The following is a 24,388-nucleotide window of genomic DNA, read 5'->3' on the forward strand; positions in this document are numbered from 1 at the left end:
CGATGATCTCCCACAATGCAGAACTATTTGCCCAATGCCCTACAGCCCTACCACACACCAAGCAAATCGCAAGACTATTCTCTCAATTACTGTTCTAAATTATACTGCACTCTACCCTTGTGACTACCATCAAAACCGCCGGCAACTTAGAAACAGTTCATTGTTTGCAAGGCTTCAATGTGACAAGAGCTGTCGAATAAGTGATGAATCAAACAGTTAAAATCCCCAAAAAATCTTATTCAAATTTCCTCTTGTGACTGACTGATCCAATTACTTTCTCGCTTATCTGCCATTTGCTTCATTGTGTTTAAACTGCCAATCATAGTGTAAGTTGCACAAATTGCTTCATTCGATGATCATAATCCTTCATTGAGGCATCGCTCATACAACCGAGTTCTTACCGAGGAGATTGTGTCTGAATCACAGGGACTGGTTTTAAAGAACGTGGAAGTAATACTGGGGTTGGATCTTGGCAATAATGTTCTTGGGCAGATCAGAGAGATCAGCTGTTCAATGGTTCCCCCAGAACCCCCCATCCCCATCTCCTCCTCGCTGAATGATCTTCAGGCCAGTGGGCTAGCTTAAGCCAGCCTCGCTCGTGTGAAGGGGACCACGAGCCCGACCAATGCCTCACTGGAGGGTCAAAGATGCTGCAACGCCTTAAACAGGAGTGGCGGGAAGTGGCACTAACTGAATTTCTCATCTCAATCGCCACACAACCAGCTGTCAAGTGCGGCCAGGCGATTCCGCACAGGCGCCATCATAAATGCATTTAAGGGGAAGCTAGATAAGTATGTGAGGGAGAAAGGAATAGACTATGTTGATAGGGAGGAGATGAAATAAGGCGGGAGGAGGCTCGTGTGGAGCATTGACCAGTTGGGCTGAATGGCCTGTGTCTGTGCTGTAACATTCTATGTAATTCATAATAGGCTCCTTTGACTTGGTGTGTGGAAGCTGAGACAGCCTAGCCCGCTAATAGCATTTTCTTGCCCGTCTTTTGCCAGAGTGCAGCAAAAGTGGAAAGGGCATCACTGAATCCCAGCCTAGTCAATGGCCCACAGCCAGGGAGGTTGTAAGTGAAGTACCCCGAGGTACATGGAGCAGCAAGCTCGATAAAGGCCATTGGTGAAGAGGAAGAAAGTTTCCAAAATGGACCCCCGAGGGCATGAGTGCGACTGGCTTAAACTCTGCACGTGCTGTTGTGCTCTCATACATGTGACACCCTGCGGGAGAAAGGAATAGAAGGATACGCTGATGGGGTGAGATGTAGAAGGGTGGGTGGAGGCTTGTGTGGAGCATAAACACCGGCATAGACCTGTTGGGCCAACCAGCCCGTTTCTGTGCTGTAAATACTTCGGAATACGCTCACCCTTAAAAGGAAGATTCAGCCTCATACAGTATTCAACAACAAAGGCCAAGTTAAGCGTTAATAAAACTGTTCACGGAACGATGCCCGCAGTACAATGTCACTCTATTTACGATCTTCCAGTTGATGATGTTTACACAAAAATGTACAGCATAGGTGCAGCTGTAGACTGACAATGGGATCTTTCGGTAGACTTCCCAATGTTTTAATGACATTAATCCTTCCAATTTGAATTTATTAGTTCACAATCTTGCAGCGGGCGAGTGGGAAAGCACAGCTGTACTCTGGAAGCCCCCTGTGCAAAAATTGGTAGCGTTCTTGTGTGTGTTCCCTCTTACGTCATGCCGCACATTGGTGGATTAACATCACATGTAGAGCACACAAGTGATGTGTAAAATTTAATTACATTTTTCTGAAAGCTTCTCGGCTCACATTTCATGAATTTCTATTCCTTTGAACAGGGACTTGGTCCAACTGATACAGAAAGGTGCAGGGGCAGAGACAGATCCAGCTCCACCATCAGCAATCAAAATGAACGTACAGCTCTGATGAGGTTCATCATCTCGATAACCCGGCTGAAGGGAGCTACGTACATTTAAAAATAATTTGTTCCAAATTTTATGGCCTCTTCCTTTTTTGCCAATTTAATATTTTATGCCAGAGAGCATTCGGAGAGGCCAGAAGCCACGATGAACAGCAGTGAGGCCTTGTTCATGTGATGTGCTAGCGATCAGTCCTGATTAGATCTCTACCCCCCCACCCCCCAACCAAGCATATAACAACCAAGTTGGATGAAGTGTGGGTACATGACGGGGGACACAGTTAAATAGTTCCTACAAACTTGAGTAGAGGACCACACTGTATGTTTACACCGACTCAAGGTTAACTCCTCCCTAGCAACAAGTATATCGTAACTATACACAGAATATATAAATACCCGACTCAATGTAAGATGCTAGCAAGCTACTTGCAATCTTGTCAAGCTCACCCTTTGAGTATTGAGTGTCCTCTGCCACTTAAAAGCGGTTTCAGAAAAAATGATTTTCTATAAAATATTTCACTGTTGCCTATTCTCTAGCAGAATGGAAGACATGTGATAGGGTGTATCGCATTTCTTAATTTGCTTCAGAGAATTGGAAACCTAGTTTGTTTTGTTCTATTCGAGGGCAGGAATGTTACTCCAACTCTCAGAGGGTCAAAGTACTTAAGTCAAAAACTTCCACCCAATATTGTTTTTTTTGCGTGATCAACTGAAGCTTGGTCCACTTAGCCAGTCCTGTGCCTCTACAGTGCAGGAATCTGTAACCCAGGCAGGCAATCACGGGAATCTTCGGCCTCAGATTACGCAGAGGACTGGGAGAAAGTCTTCCTTGTGCTGCTGATACAGAACAACATAAACTGTACTCAATTAAAATGACCTTGAAATGCTCACTGAACTCTCATTTCCCTGCAGGTCTGTGTCGACTTGCACAGATCAAAATCTGATTTTTCTGGATTCTGACGGATTACCTCAAATAGATATTCGCAATGAGGCGTATTGGGGAGGCCTGGAAGCTATGGCAGGAATGGCACAAAATAGTCAAAAACATTGTTGGAAATGTGGACAACACACACAAAACACGATTAACAGATCTGAAGTTATCTAGTGGCCTTGTCTGATTACAGATCATGGTGACTGTTGCACTCCTAGTACAGTATTTACATATTTCAATTATGTCTTTTCGAAGGTGACAACTGTTTCTACAACTATACACTTGTAGCAGTTGTCAATACAGCGGGATACACGGTATCCATTTCACAGACTGCTTTTCCATGTGGCCTATTGGGACTGCCCCTTCTGGCTTAAGAAATGTTAGGCCTTGACTGCCACTTGGCCCCGATGACTTTCAAGTAGTGCCGTTCAAATAGTTTCCTGGACAACGGCCCTCCAAGCACATGGCTCATTGCTTTCATAAGCAGGTTTAATGGTTCTGAAGAAACAGAATCAATACCATGCTTATTCCAATCATAAATGGTTTTGCTTACGAGCCGTTTTACCAGTGAGTCTTCCCATATCCTCCAAGTGCTTGAGCACTGGCCCTAATCTGGGTTTCTAACACGATCGAACGTCATCAATAAACTTCCATATATCATATAGATCTGCCTCTAAAGCACACAGAGTACACACAACAGGCAGGGGTTGGAGGCATCACTACTTCAATGACAAGGTCACAAGGTTCTAGCTCATGAACCAAATAAGCCCTCAAATGGCTGTTTGGCCGAATCAGGGTCTTTCTCGTGAGAGCTGGGGTCTTGGGAGAGTGGCCGTAATGTCTTGATGTCACCATTCAGCAGGTCGATTACTAACCCCCCCCCCCGCCCCGCCACCAACCACTACCCTCAAAACCAGCAGCAGCCAGGAAGATCATAGAAACATAGAAGATAGGAGCAGGAGTAGGCCATTCGGCCCCTTGAGCCTACTCCACCATTTAATGAGATCATGGCTGATCATCCACATTCAGTACCCTGTCCCTGCCTTCTCCCCATATCCCTTGATCACTTTAGCCTTAAGAAATATATCTAACTCCTTCTTGAATATATATAAATTGAATTGGCCTCAACTGCCTTTTGTGGTAGAGAATTCCACAGGTTCACCACTCTCTGGGTGAAGAAATTCCTCCTCATCTCAGTCCTAAATGGCTTACCCCTTATCCTTAGATTGTGACCCCTGGTTCTGGACTCCCCCACCATCGGGAACATCCTTCCTGCATCTAGTCTGTCTAGTCCTGTTAGAATTTTATAAGTTTCAATGAGATCTCCTCTCATTCTTCTAAACTCCAGCGAATATAAGCCCAATCGACCCAATCTCTCCTCATACGTCATTCCTGCCATCCCATTGAAAAGCGGATTTTGACTCGTCTAAAAAAAACACAAAGATTCATCTTCAGCTGCGGGAGCCGGGGGCCGAGCACCCATCGCCTGGGGAAGCGATTGAATGACGCGCCTGTTTCAGCAGAGGCGCCATCCCAATTAAAACAAATAGGTGAGCACCTGTGTGAAACCAGCCAAAGTGAGGAATGGAAAACGAGTTAAAACTGTCGCTGCCGCCAGTCACTCCTAGGTGATACCACACCCCATTTTGTGATCTGTCTGCACCCGCACAAGGATTCTGTTGTGATCGCATTTGGAGAGCATCGTCCAGATTTCCTGCGAGTGCGGCCATGGGTTCAGTGGGTAAAGGTGTGGCCTGGCTGTGGTATTGAGCCCGACAGTCTATGTTGAGAGGGTTGATCTCAACCAGGGCAGGAACACTGGGAGAGAGAGTGGGGGGGGGGGGGGGGGGGGAAATCAAATCAGCCAGAGCTTCCGCTCCCCGATCACTGTCCAGTGAACCCCAACATAAAACCTCGACGACTCATTCTTTGGCAGCACCTCCCAAACCCGCGACCTCCACCACCTAAAAGGACAAGGGCAGCAGGCGCATGGGAACACCGCCACCTCCAAGTCACACACCATCCGGACTTGGAAATATATCGCCGATCTGTCATCGTCGCTGGATCAAAATCCTGGAACTCCCTCCCTAACCGCACTGTGGGAGCACCTTCACCACACGGGACTGCAGCGGTTCAAGATGGCAGCTCACCACCACCTTCTCAAGGACAATTAGGGATGGGCAATAAATGCTGGCATTGACAGCGACGCCCACATCCCAGGAACGAATAAAAAAAAGTGGGACCAGAATCAGGCCACACTCCACAGCCAAAGAGCCCACTGGCGCATATTAAAAGGATTTACTTGGACGAGGTACAGGAGGGCGCGCTGTGGGCACTCCTCACCACCTCTACACCTAATAGCCTGCCGGCACGCCCTGTCCAGGCTCACGGGCGAGGATTGGTCACTTGGGTGAGGGTACGGCAGGGCTGCTAGTGTCTGTGAAACTGTCCCCCAGCTCGAGCCAGCCGTGGTTTGTGTCTCTCCGATCTGCCAAGTCAAGTCAGCACGATCCGTGGACAAGATGGCAAAAGAGACGGCGTTTAACTGAAGTGGATCGCCCTCTATTCCACCCACTACTGGTTTGAGCAGTCGGTGTGCACTGGGCGAATTAACCCTGTGAGGAAACTGCTGTTGAGCAGAGAAAGCCTGCCCCTCTCACTCAATGGGAGGTCCCAGGAGAGGAATGCTGAACCACAAGCAACCTTAATAAAAAGGTGGCAAGCCTAGAATCATAGAATGGTTACAGCACAGAAGGAGGCCATTCGGCCCATCGAGCCCATGCCGGCTCTCTGCAGAAGCACTTCAGCTAGTCCCACTCCCCCGCCCTTTCCCTGTAGCCCTGCAAATTTTTTTCCTTCACGTACTTATCCAATTCCCTTTTGAAAGCCACGATTGTACCTGCCTCCACCACCCTTTCAGGCAGTGCATTCCAGATCCTAACCACTCGCTGCGTAAAAATGATTTCCCCTCATGTCGCCTTTGGTTCTTCTGCCAATCACCTTAAATCTGTGTCCTCTGGTTCTCGACCCTTCCGCCAATGGGAACAGTTTCTCTCTACCTACTCTGTCCCGACCCCTCATGATTTTGAACACCTCTATCAGATCTCCTCTCAACCTTCTCTGCTCCAAAGGAGAACAACCCCAGCTTCTCCAGTCTATCCACTAAACATGACGGCCTTGCAACGAGCTTTTTAACCTCTATCCATTGCCCAGGTGAAACGGTAACTTGTTTTACTGACAGGTTTTCCAGCTATCACTTGTAACATTAAAATACAGTTTTCATTTAATAAAAATATCAAATATTGTTCGTGTTTTTTGAAAGCCGTTACCTATACGCTTTCACTCACATTTCTGGGCCCATATTAACGATCTTTTATTTTATAAAGAACGCTATCTCTTTACTGTGGTTAGTTGATCCTAATGATTTTCTCGCAGATACCTTACCTTGTGTTGCAGTGCTTACACTTGCTGCCAATTCAGCTCTTTGCCATAAAGACAGGGTTGCCACTTGAGCTTCGACATTTGTGAAACTGATTTGAGATTGACAGCTAAACTATCCGATGCTCGATCCACATCTTCAATTAACAGATACGGAGAAAAAAAGCTAACAAGACGAGGATAAAAACATTCACTTCGGCTGGCTGTCAAACGCCTACAGCTCAAAATAATACTTCCCCCTAACTCAAGCTAAATTTTTTTTTAAAATATATATTCCGACAGCGCCTTCCAAAAACCTCCCCGCCCAAACAGCCCCTGTCCTCTCGCTAACGCCAGAGATTATTTGGTTTTATGTACAGCGCGAAACACGGGAGTCAGTTTCCTCGGCATTGCACTAAAAGATGGTCAGCTGGGGAAGTGAGGTCGCGGGCTTGGCCGGTGAATCGACAGTCCCCGTAATCCTTCCGTGTGTGGCGGAGTGAGCGAGGGGGGGGGGGAAGAGTGTGACCGCCAACATTGACCCATGTATATATTTAATATATATAAGCGGGTGTATATATTTAATATATACACACACACAAAAAAGTATTCTCAATCCAAGTTAGTAAAAATATTCCGTTGCGTGACAGAAGCAGGATTGCCACAACGAGTCATTCAGTAGTCTTTAAGCTTTAAATACACCAAGGTGATGAGAGACAATGGATGCAGTAGCTGAAAGGGAAATGGGCGCTGCAGCTTTTCATCTTCCTCTCTCTTCAGCTTGTATAATGCCGCACTTCCCCGGCCAAAAGGCAGCCTCCGTACCTCACGAGAAATCCGACAGTCTTAATCGTTCAGATGAGAAGCAAATAGTCCTGTACTGACAAACTGACTGAAACTTTATCGAGTTTCCTAGAATTTCATCACCTTTGCCTCTAAGGCAAAAACCCTCATTTATTGTTGTATAACAAGTAGTACAGATTTTAAAATGTATATATAAATATCTTACAGCGAGTCTATCCGTTTTTTCTTTTCTTTAAACTTCAGAGGTGACTTTTTTTTTTAACTTGTGCTAGTTTAAATGCCTTTAAGGTGACCATCGCTACTTAAACTCCGCAGAATTAAACCCTTCCGCCAATTCTGAGGCATTGTATTAATACTCTAGTACTATTAGCTTAGAAATTATTCTTCTCCGCAAGATTAGCAGGCAGGGTTGCCAACCCTCCAAGACTGCCCTGAGGTCTCCAGGGGTTGAAGACTGATCTCCTGGGCACTGTAGCGAGCAAACGGCGGGAGAAAAATCAGAAGGGCCCATTAAAAAAAAAATTGTGGTTTTTCTTTGTTATAGAAATACTGGAGATAGGATTAAAAAGGCTGGTTGACCGGGCGGGGTGGGGCGGTCGGCCGTGGCATGAATCCTCCAGGAAACTGTCCAACCAGAGTTGGTAACCCCCGCCAGCAGGCTTAACGCATTTGTAAGACATTTCTCCCGTCCACCGTCTAAATGCGGACGTGAAGCCGCCTGTTTTAAATGGATAGCGAGCAGAGGAATGTTGTGTTCAGTGTTCATCCACTGACCTCGTCCCGTTGTAACGTCTAGGTTATTGTATCTTCGGCAACCCCAGCAATATGTGCTTGGAACTGTGGGGCGAGCGGGGGGGGGGGCGGGTGGTGGGGTGGGGTGGAGGACGGGGGGAGCGTCTATTTTTTGACACGGGCAGTAGGAAATTTGCCAGATCACCGCCTGAGAATATTCACTATTTTTGTAGCAAGTTTGCTTTAAGCTGCGGTGAAAACGCTACAGCTTCTACCCGCCCCGCACCCCCTCCCCCCCCCCCCGGCCCCGCACTTTCTGACTAAGACTAGGAAGTGACGGCGTGAACTGTTCCCCCGAAACCGCCACTTAGGCTGAACCTTCTCGTCAATTCAAGGCATTTGTAGCGACAATAACAAGAAAAAGCGTTACTTTAAAAAAAACAAGAACAAGCAAAAGGTTGGTGGCTGCCTGCGTGGAGCCCAGTGGAAAGAAGTTACGTTTAAAAGGGGCCGTGAATGATTGAAAACTCCCAGAAGTCATCTATGCTTCATCCTTCTCGAGTCTTGGCCGATCGGTGGAACGAATGATTGCCCCGACGTAGATTCCATTTGAGAAAGGTTGTGTCTGGAGACCGCCATGGAGATTCTTCCTGTTGCTATATTTGCGGTACTTTATATCAAACCCCAGTGGGCCCAAGGCAGTGCTTCACAAGAAAATGAGAATTCCCAGTCTCACAAAGCATTAATGGAGCATGTCTGTCCCTCGAATAATTTGTGTCAACGGCAAAGTTTCTCGGAAAATGGAGTCTCTTCTGCGGGACCCATGTCAATCCCTTGCCGTCTCCATTTTGGTTTCGGTCCCTAACACAGAAAGCATTTCTTTGTGATTTTCTTCTCCTCCGAGTGCTATGATGTGAGGGACAACAGGACGAGAGCTGCTGCCAGAATGAGCCAAGAAATCCTAAAGGTCGTGATCCCATTGTTATTGTGATACGGTTCGGGCGATTCATATATAGAATCATCTGGAAAACAAAGAACACGAAGAGTGATCACTTGCAGCGACGAGGTTGCACCCTGTTACCTTTCCTCGTGAATTTACCCTGCAAAATGTAATAACGCCATGGAGCAAATTAAAGAAAAGGCTTTGCCTTTATGTAGTGCTTGGATCACATCTCAAAGTCCTTCACATGCAATGAACTACTTCGAAATGCAGTGGCTGTTGCTCCTGTCGGCTGTGCTTTAAGGCGTCATTTGTTTCAACTACGGTGTCAGCCGTGGCTCAGTGGGTAGCACTCACTCTCTCTGAGTCAGAAGGTCGTGGGTTCAAGTCCCACTCCAGAGACTTGAGCACAAAAATCTACGCTGACACTCGCAGTGCAGTGCTGAGGGAGTGCTGCACTGTCAGAGGTGCCGTCCTTCGGATGAGACGTTAAACCGAGGCCCCGTCTGCTCTCTCGGGTGATCGTAAAAGATCCCCTGGCCACTATTTCGAAGAAGAGCAGGGGGAGGTGTCCTGGGGCCAATATTTATCCCTCAATCAACATCACTAAAACAGATGATCTGGTTATTATCACATTGCTGTTTGTGGGAGCTTGCTGTGCGCAAATTGGCTGCCACGTTTCCTACATTACAACAGTGACTACACTTCAATAAGTACTTTGGGACATCCGGCGGTCATGAAAGGCGCTATATAAATGCAAGTCTTTCTTTCCTTTCTGTATTAGAAAACTGCAGCCAGTACTGTAAGTGGGGGAGGAGGTCAAATCGCAATCTTTGAGCCAAGACTTGCTTTATATGCAGGTCTGAACCTGAACATGTTTCTAGAGAGTGCTTTATACTCGTGAGGGAGGTGAGGGAGGTTAGTTGCTGCCAGTTTTAGGCCCTCAGTGTCCGTATCAAGCACAGCCAAGCTCGGCAAAGACGCAAAGTTAAGCTCCCTCCACTCTGCCCAAACAATGTGCCCCATCCACACTGACAACTTCCCACGCCAGCCATCACAGAGTGAGGTAGGAACAGTAGAGGAGGCCATTCAGCCCCTCGAACCTGTTCCGCCATTCAATAATATCATGACTGATCTGTATCTCAACTCCATCTACCCGCCTTGGTTCCATAACCCTTAATATCCTTACTCAACAAAAATCTATCAACCTCAGTTTTGAATTGGCCCCCCCGGCCTCAACAGTTTTTTGGGGGAGAAAGTTCCAGATTCCCACTACCCTGTGTGAAGAAGTGCTTCCTGACATCACCACTGTTACGCCCCCTTGTTCTGGACTCCCCCCACCAGAGGAAATAGTTTCTCTCTATCTACCCGATCAACTCCTTTAATCATCTTAAACACCTCAATCAACGATCAGCAATTTAGTGCCACGTTTGTGTCAAGTTGGTACCTCAGACCCAATCTTAGTACTGTACACTTTCAGCTCTCCTGCCACAGTGGCTGCACAATACTCCTTAAAGGAGATCATTAATACCTGTTTATTATATATTCCTTATAATTTTTGTGAGGGATTAAGTGAACTGTATCTGGTAAACATGGCTATATTTCTATCAGTTACTCAATAATCCTAAACATGCCGCTCGAGGTGTAGATTCCTGCCATTGGATAGATAATGAAATGTTAATTAAGGAACCTTCCCTTGACTCTGAGAACTCTGGTTGTGCTCTCCCCAGGGGGATGAACCCCATCTACTGGGGGCAGCACGGTGGCATAGTGGTTAGCACTGTTGCCTCACAGAGCCAGGGACCCGGGTTCGAATCCGGCCCCGGCCGACTGTCTGTGTGGAGTTTGCACATTCTCCCCGTGTTTGCGTGGGTTTCCTCCGGGTGCTCCGGTTTCCTCCCACAGTCCAAAGATGTGCGGGTTAGGTTGATTGGCTATGATAAATTGACCCTTAGTGTTAGGGGGATTAAATGGGGATATGTGTTGGTGTGGTGTAGGGGTTACGGGGATTGGGTGGGATATGTGTCGGTGCAGGCTCGATGGGCCGAAATGGCCTCTATCTGCACTGTGGGGTTTCTGTAATCTCTGTGATCTGTGATACTTAAGCCCAGGGTGCCAGCATGCAGGTTTGCAGAGTCAAGGCTTTGGGGGCGCCTACATGCGTGTTAACCGACTAAGACGGAGCATGTTTACCGGCACAGACCCTGCTTGTCCATCCTGCCCATTGGGGCGTTAGTTTTCTGTTTTATCAGAAATTGAATCAGAAGAATCCAGTAAGGGGGGAGGGGGAAATCAGCCCGGGTTCAAGCTCGTCAACACTATCCAGTGACTCCTGCTGTAAAGTAGGACACCGACTGAGGGCGGGATGGGGCTCAAGCATGATGCCCCCCACAGCTGAGAAGCCAACACTCACTGTCTAGGCTCACAAATGAAGAATGGCCACTCAGACGTGCTACCGGTGGGCAGGTTCCTTACCCTACGAAGGCCGTGGAGAGGGTGCAGAATAGATTCGCCAAGATAATCCCTGGCATTGAGGTATGAGGAGAGTTGGGAGAAACTGGGGCTTTTTTGAAAAGCGCAAAGAAGGTTGAGAGGCGATCTGATAGAGGGGCTTATAAAGTAAATCAGGAAAAACTATTTCCATTGGCTGGTGAGTTGGTAACTGGAGGACATCGATTTAAGACCATTACCAAAAAAGCAAACAAAGAGGTTAGGAGAATTTTTTTTTTACACAGAAGGTTGTTAGGACATGGAACGTTCTACCAGAAACTGTGGAGGAAGCAGAATCCATGGTAGCTTTTATAAAGGAATATTTGAAAAATAAAAATTCAAAAAGGCCAGAGGAATGGGATTAAGGGGAGAACTCAATCAGAGAGCCCGCACTGGGCAATGGACGGGATGGGGAAAGGGCAGGGGAATGGGACTATGGGGATAGCCCGCTCAGAGAGCTGGCACTGGCGCGATGGGCTGAATGGCCTCTTCCTCGCTGCAAAAACTCTATGAGACTTAACCTCAACTTCTTTAATGGATAAGCTGCCTTGCACTGTGAGCTATGTTTCAACTAAAAGGAAAAACTGCACGTTTGATATTTGGCATTTGAAAAAAAAAGACTTCTTGTCCCCGGTGACTGCGATGTGAAATGGAAACAGTGGGATTTGAAATAACGGGGCTGACAGTGGCTAATAGGCTCATTCTGTTTTCTTTATTCTACTGAGTCTCTGAAGTCTCCCGGATAAAAGTGCACGTGAGGAAGGGGCATTCCGAGGAACTGAATCCCAACGGAGCCCCGACAGTGAGTTTAAGCGCGCTTGTGGGAATGATGATGTCACCCATCACAGCAGTAGGAATGAGCACTGGGAATAAGCAGGTCAGCTTTCTTGTGTATTAGGGGGACTTTGAAGAAAGATCTCTAAGATTCCCGACTGACTGCCCTGCAACCTCTCATCAGCCAACGTCATGCGGAGTTGAGCCCCTTGGCTCAGTGGTAGCATTCCCGCCTCTGAGTCAGAAGGTGCCAGGTTCAAAGCCCGCTCCGGACAGTGAGCGGAGACGGGAACTTCCTGGCTTAATGTCCAGTGGGTTTTCTGGTGGCCCCACCCCCTCATACGGGACAGTGGGAGTCTTGCATTTGCAAACAAGGACCCTAAAACCTGTTGGAGGCCCCTTCTCCGTAATATTGGTGTATCCTGCATTCGGGCAAACCAGGTCGACGTCCGGCTTAACAGGCAGTGTTATAAATCTCATCATCAAGAAACTACTTATGAAATAACGCTGGACGGCCAGCTGGTGGCGCCGTCCAAGGAGTATAAATACTCGGGCGTGGGCCCCAGCTTGCCAGGGACATTTTGTAAGACAAGGAACTAGTGAAGTACAACTAGACCTCCATGTTCTGAAACAAGTTGATTAAAGCCTTGCTTTATACTCAAACCAAGTGTGTAGTGAGTTTTATTACGTCAGGCAGTCCCTTAAAAGGACAACTGCAGGCTTCCACCAAAAAGAGGTGCTCCTCCCGACTCCACATTAAAACCGCAGGTTGCCGACGGCTACAGCTCGCTTCCCTCGCAACCTCGAGCCCCCTCCCTCTCCCGATTGCGGCCAATGTTACCCTCTCTCCCGATCCCACACCCGCTTCCAATAGCGCTCCTTCAGGGCCGTCCCCTCTCCTGACCCTCTCGGTCCCTTTTAAACGACTTACCCAAAGGCCACTGCCGGCAATGCAGCGGTCTGACCTTCGGGGCTTCTTCTCCGGCGAGCGGCCTGGCGACACCCAGAAGGTGTCCGCAGCTCACCAGTTCGATGATAGCGAGGCCCCAGGTCTATCCATTCAGGCACGAATAAATCCCCCCCACCCGCCCTCCGGTTATTCTGGCTCCTGTGGCAAGTATGGGAGAGTGGATACAGCAAGTTCCCAATCTCAGCTGAGCTGTACATCTTCAGAATGGGTCCCACCCCACGTGGAGGAAAAGGATATTGGACGGGGCCCTTACTGTGTGAGCATGCTCTTGCATTAGCAGTGCCGACAAATTCCCCTTTGCAGTATTGCAAAGAGATGTCGGCCGAGATAGTCCGCTCAGTCGTAAGGCTGGCGTAAGTGCGCCTGCCACGAGTATGCACTCTGTCTCTGGCTGAGACCTGCTACAATAGAGAGTGGCTGAAGAGGGTTTTTTTTTAATGGTTTCAAGGTTATGGGGCTGGGGAGTGGAATCAATTGTCCGCAATTGAGTGAACTCCTGTCAGGGCTTTTAAAATATAAACCCCCCGTAGCAACGGCAGATGTAATCTAGGGATACAAAGGGATTTGCTTTGGTTTAGTGTTGCTAAGGTAGGAGTAACGTCGTGTGACACATTCTCGTCACTTGTGTCTAATTGTAATGCACTCGGCTCAGTGTTACTAAGGTAGGAGTAACATCGTGTGACACATTCTCGTCACTTGTGTCTAATTGTAATACACTCGGTTCAGTGTTACTATGGTAGCAGTAATGTGTGACGTGTTCTCATCACTTGTATTTTAATTGTAATACACTTGGCTCAGTTTTACTAAGGTAGGAGTAACATCATGTGATGCATTCTCATCACTTGTGTCTTATTGTAATACACTCGGCTCAGTGTTACTAAGGTAGGAGTAACGTCATGTGACACATTCTCGTCACTTGTGTCTAATTGTAATACACTCGGCTCAGTGTTACTAAGGTAGGAGTAACGTCGTGTGACACATTCTTGTCACTTGTGTCTAATTGTAATACACTCAGCTCAGTGTTACTAAGGTATGAGTAACGTCATGTGACACATTCTCGTCACTTGTATTTTAATTGTAATACACGCACCCATATTTGGCCAGGTGTATTATATGCCTGTTGTCGCTCCAGCTGGAAGTAGCAGGAGTGAGTGGAGAGCCGGCGCAAACAGCTCCCAAAGAATCTCCCAGCATTCTACACTCAGGTTATGCCCAGGAAACGGCGTGAGTTGAACAGAAAATCTGAGCTGTAGTCTTAGCCATCTACTAATGGCCGTAGTGTGCAATTGAACATTCTCCAGTACGGAACAGGGCTGGAGGGTGGTTGAGCTGATTAAAGAATCAGTCTTTTGACTCCTGCTTTAATAAGCTCTCTGTTCCCCGTTTCCAGTGAAGCACCCATTCAATCATTCACCTTCATCTCATTATCCAGTAAAAGTTAAATGTTATTAAAAACGTCACTAGTTATTGATAACTCTCTGCGAGCATTTAACTAGTGAGCAAATTAGTGTCAGCTTCCTCAGTTCATAAGGCATCGTTAAGCAAGATTCCTAGAGCGCTTTTCAATGTATAATGAGAGATTAGGCACCATGCAATTTAACAATTACAGTATGGTACACATTAAAAATATTTAGAATGATATAAAAAATGGTTTTATCCCAAACTTTGACGGTTTAAAATAAGTCCCAAATCTGTTTCAATTAATTTTTTTGAATCCCAATTTTCTTGGTGACACTTGACACTTTTGTGAGGTCAGAGGCCATTGTGAGCTTGGATGCAGGGGTTCATGGGAGGCAGCGGCTCTGCCAGTCTCCAACTCTCGAGTCCCGGGGTTGGCCGACTCCCGAGTGTCAAAAGGAAGTGCGGATTATGAAGTCGTTGCAAATTTGCCATCTTTTGATTCAATTTAGCTTTCGTGCCGAGCGTCGCGTAATTCCGGCGATCGAGCTTCTTGAACCGGCTGGCTGTCAGATGGTTTTCTCAGCGTGATAAGAGCCGGACCACAGACGACAGAAATGCCAGCGTTTAAAAAAAAAAAATTGTGGTTTTTAAAAAGTGAGATGCCCTCGGGTGTCTCCCCGTGGCGTTGCTCATTAGCCTAGGGCTGTGATTTTTTCTCTCTCTCTCTCTCTCAGCTAAAGTGGAGCTGCCTTTAAGATGGGCTGTCCCTCGAAGGCCACCGCTGAAGGATTCCTTGTAGGGAAGGGGCTCTAACTCGGGGTACAGCACTCGCTTGTAAACCCGCGAGGCCAATTCGACCTCGGCAATAATCGTAAATTTCTGGCCTCGGGCAGAAGCCAGGCTGTCAAGGTCAGAAAAAAAACAGCCACAAATGACTGGCTTTCTTTCTCTTTTTTTAAAGAATATTTTTTACACTTGAAGTGTGACGTCTGATTTATGATGGACACTGACGCACTTCTACTGAAAACTTGGAGCCGGCGAAATTTAATGCAGGGATGTGTGAAGTGATGCATTTTTTGGGGAGGAAGAATGAGGAGAGGCAATGTAAGCTACAGGAAACTCTCGATTTACCGGCACCGGAAATCTCTGTTAACCGGCAAAATTCAGGAGTAGGTTCAGGTAAGTTTTACTTCATATTAGTGGCCGTTCCTGGAGCTGTGGCTGTGTAATCGGGTTTCTGCACTTGTTGCTAAGCAACAGGGACGCTTGGTCTGCGGCCGGGGTTCCTGCAGCTGTTGCTAAGCAACAGGGAAGCCTGCATTTGTTGCTGTGTACGGAGCTCTCGTACCTTTTAAACTATACCTCTCTGTAATCCGGACCTTTTTGATAAACCGGCACCACGCCGGTCCCGGATAAAAAAGAGTTTCCTGTAAATGGTTCAATTTTAAAGCGGGTTGCAGGAACAGAATGTTCTTCCCCTCCAGTATCCCATGGTATTGAATTAAAGCTTCCTTTCCTTCCCCCGTTTTAATAAACTTTGTCTGCAGCAGAATGCCAGGAATTATTAAGAACAAAAAAAATGTTGGAAATACACAGCAGGAGAGTCAGGGCCCGTGAAGAGAGAAGTACGTGGGAGTGATGTTTCTGGCGTGTGTCCTTCGTCGGAACCGAGTACCGGAAGATAAACGGGCACCGGAAAATGTCTTACAGACCCTGACACTCCTGCTGTGTATTCCCAGCATTTACTGTTTACATGTCAGAGTTCCAACATTGGCCAGTTTTCCCCTTGTTACTTTGCTACCAAGCCAGGTCTTGCACACAGCGGGGTTGGTTTTGACTTTGTGCGATAGTGTACAACGGGTGATAGCGAGTCAGCGGACGCTTTCTCCTCTCCCTGACTTCAATGGGAATGAAAGAAAACCGGGAGAGATGTATGACGGACCACCGATTCGCTACCACTATCGCACAAAGTCAGAATGAGCCCCAAGGTGCATCACTGCCCCAGGTCATCAGGATCCAACAGAATTCAATATTTCTGCAGCCCATACCTTTCATAGGGTGCAGTTACACATTTTACAGGGATGTTAGATTAGACACTATAGTTAGGGGGAAAAAATTGGGTTGCTTTGCGCCTCCCTAAGAGGGCGCTAACGGGGCGCAAAGCAACTAGCGCCCGGGCGCGGCGCCGCCCACGCCTCCCGCGAAATTCAGCAGGGGGTAGCGGCGGCGCTAACCGGTAGCACCCCACGGCGCTGCGCCGCCGGCGATGACATCATCACAATGCGCAGCGCCCTGCTCGCGGCGATGACATCATCACCATGCGCAGCGCCCTGCTCGTGATCTTCGGGAGCGCCCCCTGACTTACCGCCGGATGCTCTGTCCGACGGGGTCAGAGGGGGGCGTATCTGCGGCCAGGGAGGCGCTATTTATCGGTGAAATGCGGGGCGGGCTTTTTTGTTGCTGCCTGTGCTCCCGTTCCCGGCCTCCTGAAACGCCCCCCTGCCCCCGGAGTGCTGGCTAGCTCCAAGAGTTCGGCATTTCTCTCGAGTGCCGGGCTCTTTTGCCGGCACTCCCGATCCCCAGGGGCCCTGGGTCGCGCTGCGCAAGGCCCCTCCCCTTTAAGAAGGGGAGGAAGGCCTGCAATACCGCGGTGCGACATGGCGCTGCAGCACGTAGCGCCGCGATATTGACTCGCAGCGCCTCAAGAGGGATGCGGGGCGCTTCCAGTAGTGCCCCATGACGTAAGAAAACTACTAGGCACTTGTTCTAAGCGTTAAACAAAGCTTTAATCAACTGTTTTACAACATGGAGGTCTAGTTGTGTCCTTCACTAGTTCCTGTTAAGAATGTCCTGCGCAAGCTGGGCCCATACCCGAGTATTTATACTCTCCCTGGACAGCGCCACCCGCAGGCTGCTCTGTTGATTCATGTCACCCCACTTCCCTCTTGGGGCGCAACCACTCAATTTCCGGTGCGGGGGGCACTAATTTTTCCGGGGCGCTAAAAGTAGTGCCCTGGCGAAGGTAGCGCGGGCGCTATTCAATTTTTAGCCCTTAATCTCTTATCAGCTGAAGAGTATCTGAGGCATTTATTAACTACAGATCACAACCCTTTCACTGATACACAGCGGACCCTCTCTATAATGGTGCTGGCACTGACAGTTGTGTGTTACTGGAAGTTGTTATGCAGAGAGGTTTAGTCCTCCAGTTAAAGATGCATAAGTAATGTATAGTAAAATCGTCCACTGTTAACAACAACAACTTGCATTTATATAGCGCCTTTAATGCAGCAAAACCTCCCAAGTTGCTTCACAGGAGCGTTATCAAACAGATTTTGACACCGAGCTCTTTCCTCCTTTCTTAAATGCGGAGGTGCCCAAACTGCAGGCCACAGGCCCACACTCAGCCCTGAGACCTGACTGTTCAGTCCACAAAGCCCTCACAGCTCAGTTTCTATCTGCACTTATATTCCTCCTGGTTCAAACTCACAGGCCCGGAGGTGCGGAAAGGCCTCATTGCCAGGCTGCTCACTTATTGGTGGGCAAACCCTAAGACCTGGGGGGGGTCGGGAAATCTGGCTGGCGTGCAGGCCGACACGGGCGGCAAAACTGTCCTGGCCTCGGAAACGGGAGTCCGGGCGCGATTTTAACACCCCTCTAGATGTGAACACCAAGAGCCGTTCATCTCACATGCCGCAGACAGATGCGAATTCATGGAAACATTAATTGAAACTTTATATGTGGTCTGTGGGGCTTAGTGACCTGTGAACCGAGTGGTCCTCAAAGGAAAAATGCTCTGGCCTACTCTGGCGCTACTGTATCTCTCTTGAAGACCTCAAGTGGAAGAATGGTTCTGCTCATCGAAGCGCTCCACTGTTAGCAGTCTAAGGAAACTGCGGGCCTGTGACCTGGGATCTCCTGAGATGGTCCCTGTGGAATCACCTCTAACGTGCCTAAGTAATGCGGCCTGTGGGAGCAGGGTATAATCTGCAGGGAGCAAGCAGCTCCCTCTGATCGTCAGTGGCGCAGACAGTGGTTTTGTCTTTCAATTGATGCTCTGATAATATTCTTTTATAAACCAATTTTCTCCTCCCCCACCCCTTTCAATTTACTGCTACGCCAATAGAAGTCACAACTTCACTTTTAATATTAAACAGACACACGCTGCAAGTCGTACATTACAGCTCGAAACTATACAGCCTCATTGAGGGTTAGAGGACCCTCACACACTTCCATAGAGTCTGATCAAGGGTTAGCGGGTCCTCACAGTCCCATAGAGTCTGATCGAAGGTTAGAGGGTCCTCACAGTCCCATAGAGTCTGATCGAGGGTTAGAGGGTCCTCACAGTCCCATAGAGTCTGATCGAGGGTTAGAGGGTCCTCACACTCCCATAGTCTCTTTGAGGGTTAGAGGGTCCTCACAGTCCCATAGAGTCTGATCGAGGGATAGAGGGTCCTCACAGTCTCATAGAGTCTGATCGAGGGTTAGAGGGTCCTCACACTCTCATAGAGTCTGATCGAGTGTTAGAGGGTCCTCACAGTCCCATAGAGTCTGATCGAGGGTCCTCACAGTCCCATAGAGTCTGATCGAGGGTCCTTACACTCCCATAGAGTCTGATCGAGGGTTAGAGGGTCCTCACACTCCCATAGAGTCTGATCGAGAGTTAGAGGGTCCTCACAGTCCCATAGAGTCTGATCGAGGGTTAGAGGGTCCTCACAGTCCCATAGAGTCTGATCGAGGGTTAGAGGGTCCTCACAGTCCCATCGAGTCTGATCGAGGGTTAGAGGGTCCTCACAGTCCCATAGAGTCTGATCGCGGGTTAGAGGGTCCTCACAGTCCCATAGAGTCTGATCGAGGGTTAGAGGGTCCTCACAGTCCCATAGAGTCTGATCGAGGGTTAGAGGGTCCTCACACTCCCATAGAGTCTGATCGAGGGTTAGAGGGTCCTCACAGTCCCATAGAGTCTCTTTGAGGGTTAGAGGGTCCTCACACTCGCATAGAGTCTGATCGAGGGTTAGAGGGTCCTCACACTCCCATAGAGTCTGATCGAGGGTTAGAGGGTCCTCACAGTCCCATAGTCTGATCGAGGGTTAGAGGGTCCTCACAGTCCCATAGAGTCTGATCGAGGGTTAGAGGGTCCTCACAGTCCCATAGAGTCTGATCGAGGGTTAGAGGGTCCGCACACTCCCATAGAGTCTGATCGAGGGTTAGAGGGTCCTCACACTCCCATGGAGTCTGATCGAGGGTTAGAGGGTCCTCACAGTCCCATAGAGTCTGATCGAGGGTTAGAGGGTCCGCACACTCCCATAGAGTCTGATCGAGGGTTAGAGGGTCCTCACAGTCCCATAGAGTCTGATTGAGGGTTAGAGGGTCCTCACAGTCCCACAGAATCTGATCGAGGGTTAGAGGGTCCTCACACTCCCATAGAGTCTGATCGAGGGCTAGAGGGTCCTCACAGTCCCATAGAGTCTGATTGAGGGTTAGAGGGTCCTCACACTCCCATAGCGTCTGATCGAGGGTTAGAGGGTCCTCACACTCCCATAGAGTCTGATCGAGGGTTAGAAGGTCCTCACACTCCCATAGAGTCTCTTTGAGGGTTAGAGGGTCCTCACAGTCCCATAGAGTCTGATCGAGGGTTAGAGGGTTCTCACAGTCCCACAGAGTCTGATCGAGGGTGAGAGGGTCCTCACAGTCGCATAGAGTCTGATCGAGGGTTAGAGGGTCCTCACAGTCCCATAGAGTCTGATCGAGGGTTAGAGGGTCCTCACACTCCCATAGTGTCTGATCGAGGGTTAGAGGGTCCTCACACTCCCATAGTGTCTGATCGAGGGTTAGATGGTCCTCACAGTCCCATAGTGTCTGATCGAGGGTTAGAGGGTCCTCACACTCCCATAGCATCTGATCGAGAGTTAGAGGGTCCTCACAGTCCCATAGAGTCTGATCGAGGGTTAGAGGGTCCTCACACTCCCATAGAGTCTGATCGAGGGTTAGAGGGTCCTCACAGTCCCATAGAGTCTGATCGAGGGTTAGAGGGTCCTCACACTCGCATAGAGTCTGATCGAGGGTTAGAGGGTCCTCACACTCCCATAGAGTCTGATCGAGGGTTAGAGGGTCCTCACAGTCCCATAGTCTGATCGAGGGTTAGAGGGTCCGCACACTCCCATAGAGTCTGATCGAGGGTTAGAGGGTCCTCACAGTCCCATAGAGTCTGATTGAGGGTTAGAGGGTCCTCACAGTCCCATAGAATCTGATCGAGGGTTAGAGGGTCCTCACACTCCCATAGAGTCTGATCGAGGGCTAGAGGGTCTTCACAGTCCCATAGAGTCTGATTGAGGGTTAGAGGGTCCTCACACTCCCATAGCGTCTGATCGAGGGTTAGAGGGTCCTCACAGTCCCATAGAGGCTGATCGAGGGTTAGAGGGTCCTCACAGTCCCATAGTGTCTGATCGAGGGTTAGAGGGTCCTCACAGTCCCACAGAGTCTCTTTGAGGGTTAGAGGGTCCTCACACTCCCATAGAGTCTGATCGAGGGTTAGAGGGTCCTCACACTCCCATCGAGTCTGATCGAGGGTTAGAAGGTCCTCACACTCCCATAGAGTCTCTTTGAGGGTTAGAGGGTCCTCACAGTCCCATAGAGTCTGATCGAGGGTTAGAGGGTTCTCACAGTCCCATAGAGTCTGATCGAGGGTTAGAGGGTCCTCACAGTCCCATAGAGTCTGATCGAGGGTTAGAGGGTTCTCACAGTCCCATAGAGTCTGATCGAGGGTTAGAAGGTCCTCACAGTCCCACAGAGTCTGATCGAGGGTTAGAGGGTCCTCACAGTCCCATAGAGTCTGATCGAGGGTTAGAGGGTCCTCACACTCCCATAGTGTCTGATCGAGGGTTAGAGGGTCCTCACACTCCCATAGTGTCTGATCGAGGGTTAGATGGTCCTCACAGTCCCATAGTGTCTGATCGAGGGTTAGAGGGTCCTCACACTCCCATAGCGTCTGATCGAGAGTTAGAGGGTCCTCACAGTCCCATAGAGTCTGATCAAGGGTTAGAGGGTCCTCACACTCCCATAGAGTCTGATCGAGGGTTAGATGGTCCTCACAGTCCCATAGAGTCTGATCGAGGGTTAGAGGGTCCTCACACTCCCATAGCGTCTGATCGAGAGTTAGAGGGTCCTCACACTCCCATAGCGTCTGTTCGAGGGTTAGAGGGTCCTCACACTCCCATAGAGTCTGATCGAGGGTTAGATGGTCCTCACAGTCCCATAGAGTCTGATCGAGGGTTAGATGGTCCTCACACTCCCATAGAGTCTGATCGAGGGTTAGAGGGTCCTCACAGTCCCATAGAGTCTGATCGAGGGTTAGAGGGTCCTCACAGTCTCATAGAGTCTGATCGAGGGTTAGAGGGTCCTCACAGTCCCATAGAGTCTGATCGAGGGTTAGAGGGTACTCACAGTCCCATAGAGTCTGATCGAGGGTTAGAGGGTCCTCACAGTCCCATAGAGTCTGATCGAGGGTTAGAGGGTCCTCACAGTCCCATAGAGTCTGATCGAGGGTTAGAGGGTTCTCACAGTCCCATAGAGTCTGATCGAGGGTTAGAGGGTCCTCACAGTCCCATAGAGTCTGATCGAGGGTTAGAGGGTCCTCACAGTCCCATAGAGTCTCTTTGAGGGTTAGAGGGTCCTCACAGTCCCATAGAGTCTGATCGAGGGTTAGAGGGTCCTCACAGTCCCATAGAGTCTCTTTGAGGGTTAGAGGGTCCTCACACTCCCATAGAGTCTGATCGAGGGTTAGATGGTCCTCACACTCCCAAAGGATTTGCCCCTGGCCTTGAAGCTACGCTCTGCGATTATTAATGTTTGGTTTGCAATTCCTCTGCCCATTCTCCTGACCCATCTATTGTAAAAGGTTACCACCTCCATTCAAATAAGGGACAAGAAGGACAGCGTACACTGATGCTCACATAATTTCAAGGCCAAGGTTTCTTGCTTGATTTAGAATATTTAGTTGCACAAGACAAATGTCATGTCAGTGGATCTGATGTTGGCTGATATATAAAAAAATCAGAAATAAATTCTGAAATAAAGTAATAATGATTCGGTATTTAAAAAATCTTGAAACTCTACTAACAGCCAAGCCTCATAATAATCGCAGAATACAACAGATACACTTGGCAGCCAAGCCTTATTGTATTCCACTATTAGAAATGGTTGGTTAGAGAAACAGTAAAAGATTATAAGATTGTTGCAAGTACAACCAGGATTATTACTATATATTTTTTTAGGTCTTAAAGGAGATCTAGGAAGTAATGGCCCCATAATTTGTTCTGATCAAATAATATATATTATGAATAGTTTTTTGTCTCCTTTCCTTCCCCTCCCTCCACCCCAAGTTTGTTTTCCCATTCCATAATTTATATCCCAGATTTTAACACCCCTTCCGAACTTTTAAGCATGGGTGTTACGGCAACACTTAAGATATGCAATAACCCTGGGTGTAACTTGCTAAGAAACGGACCAGGGAGAGGTATGGAAAAAAGACAAAGAGGTGACAGAAAGGTGAGGCACTGTGATATTACTGACCTGAAGCTTCAACTGAACTGTTGTTTACATCGAAATCACCTTCATTCACCCCTACTGCTTCCATACAACTGTCTACGACAGAAATAGAAAACAGTAGCTATGTGTCAGTGTGAGGGTGATTTTCAAAGCGTAGGTTTAGTGAGCAACAGAAAGGGATCCTGTTTTAAAGTCCCCCTTTTTGAAGAAAACTATAGCCTTCAACAAAGAAGTTAAAGAGGTTAAGGGAAAAAGTATTAAACGTTGCCAGTGTAATGGTGGAATTAATTATTGACTAGATGACCTTTTTTCAAAAATAAGGTTCTAGGGATGAGCGATTTTGCTTTGGTTTAGTGCTGCGGTCCTAAACCCATTAAACTCGGCCTTAAGCTATACCCTGGGGCTTAAACAATATCGCTTTGCCCAGAACTGTACCTTAAACTATATACCACACCCTGTAACTGGGCCTGAAGCTAAGACCTCCCTGGAACTGGGTCTTAGACTATAGCCCTGCCCTGGAACTGGGTCTTAGACTATAGCCCTGCCCTGGAAATGGGTCTTAGACTATGGCCCTGCCCTGGAACTGGGTCTTAGGCTATAGCCCTGCCACTGGAACTGGGTCTTAAAGTATAGCCCTGTCCTGGAACTGGGTCTTAAAGTATAGCCCTGCCCTGGAACTGGGTCTTAAAGTATAGCCCTGCCCTGGAACTGGGTCTTAAAGTATAGCCCTGCCCTGGAACTGGGTCTTAGACTATGGCCCTGCCCTGGAACTGGGTCTTAGACTATAGCCCTGCCCTGGAACTGGGTCTTAAACTAGCGCCCTGCCCTGGAACTGGGTCTTAGACTATAGCCCTGCCCTGGAACTGGGTCTTAAGCCATACCCGTCCTCCTGGCACTAGACCTTCCCCTTTGTTAATACTATTGCAAGTTCTAATCCCTGAATTTAACCTTAAAGCAATATACAAAACCTGCTGGCCTCCATTTTGAGTTTAATACTCTCCCTTCCCCATTCCACATTAGATGAGTTCAGGTTACTACCTACCTTCAGTTCAGCGTCTATTGTCCAGTGTCTAGTCCCAACAACCATCCAATTAGATCTTCGCAATGACGGTTTCCTTGACTTGAGTCTCTTCAACCAACTCTTTGGCTTTCTCAAACAGCTCTACTGAGGGCTCCTAAAATCCCGCTCACCCCACAATGGATTTTGCCATCAATTGGTTTTCTCGGCCAAGCTTTGCCTAAAACAGCCCCCTAATCTTTCCCTTGATGACATGCCGAAGGTCCATTAAGACTTCCCAAATTGTAGTTAACTCGACCGAGCTTTTTTCCCCCTTATTTTTAATTTGTTAAGTTTTAGTCTTAAAAAAGGGCCAGAGTGAAGATTTCTGAAGTGAAAACTGCATTCTGACTCTGTGCGGTCAAACTGACTCAGGATCAGTTTTCCGATCGGAATCATGCTCATCCCTACGTGGTTGACG

The 24,388-nt window shown here is 48.2% G+C and overlaps 1 protein-coding gene and 1 long non-coding RNA gene across 2 annotated transcripts in view; one reads left to right on the forward strand and one right to left on the reverse strand.

The window, feature by feature from the left end:
- LOC147108064 (uncharacterized) overlaps positions 1 to 4,678 on the forward strand; it is an 86,901-nt gene extending 82,223 nt beyond the window's left edge. The window contains exon 3 of the long non-coding RNA XR_015080515.1: positions 1,828 to 4,678. This is a non-coding gene — a long non-coding RNA (uncharacterized LOC147108064). The remainder of the gene's footprint in view (positions 1 to 1,827) is intronic.
- Positions 4,677 to 24,388, reverse strand: part of LOC147108065 (ephrin-A2-like) — a 375,672-nt gene continuing 355,960 nt past the window's right edge. The window contains exon 4 of the mRNA XM_086004515.1: positions 4,677 to 8,813. Coding sequence (XP_085860641.1) covers positions 8,698 to 8,813 — 116 coding nt within the window. The 3' untranslated portion in view covers positions 4,677 to 8,697. The remainder of the gene's footprint in view (positions 8,814 to 24,388) is intronic.

Source organism: Somniosus microcephalus, chromosome 13, assembly GCF_052327205.1.
Source record: "Somniosus microcephalus isolate GS21.2 chromosome 13, FLI_Smic_1.0, whole genome shotgun sequence".
Taxonomy (NCBI): Eukaryota; Metazoa; Chordata; class Chondrichthyes; order Squaliformes; family Somniosidae; genus Somniosus; species Somniosus microcephalus.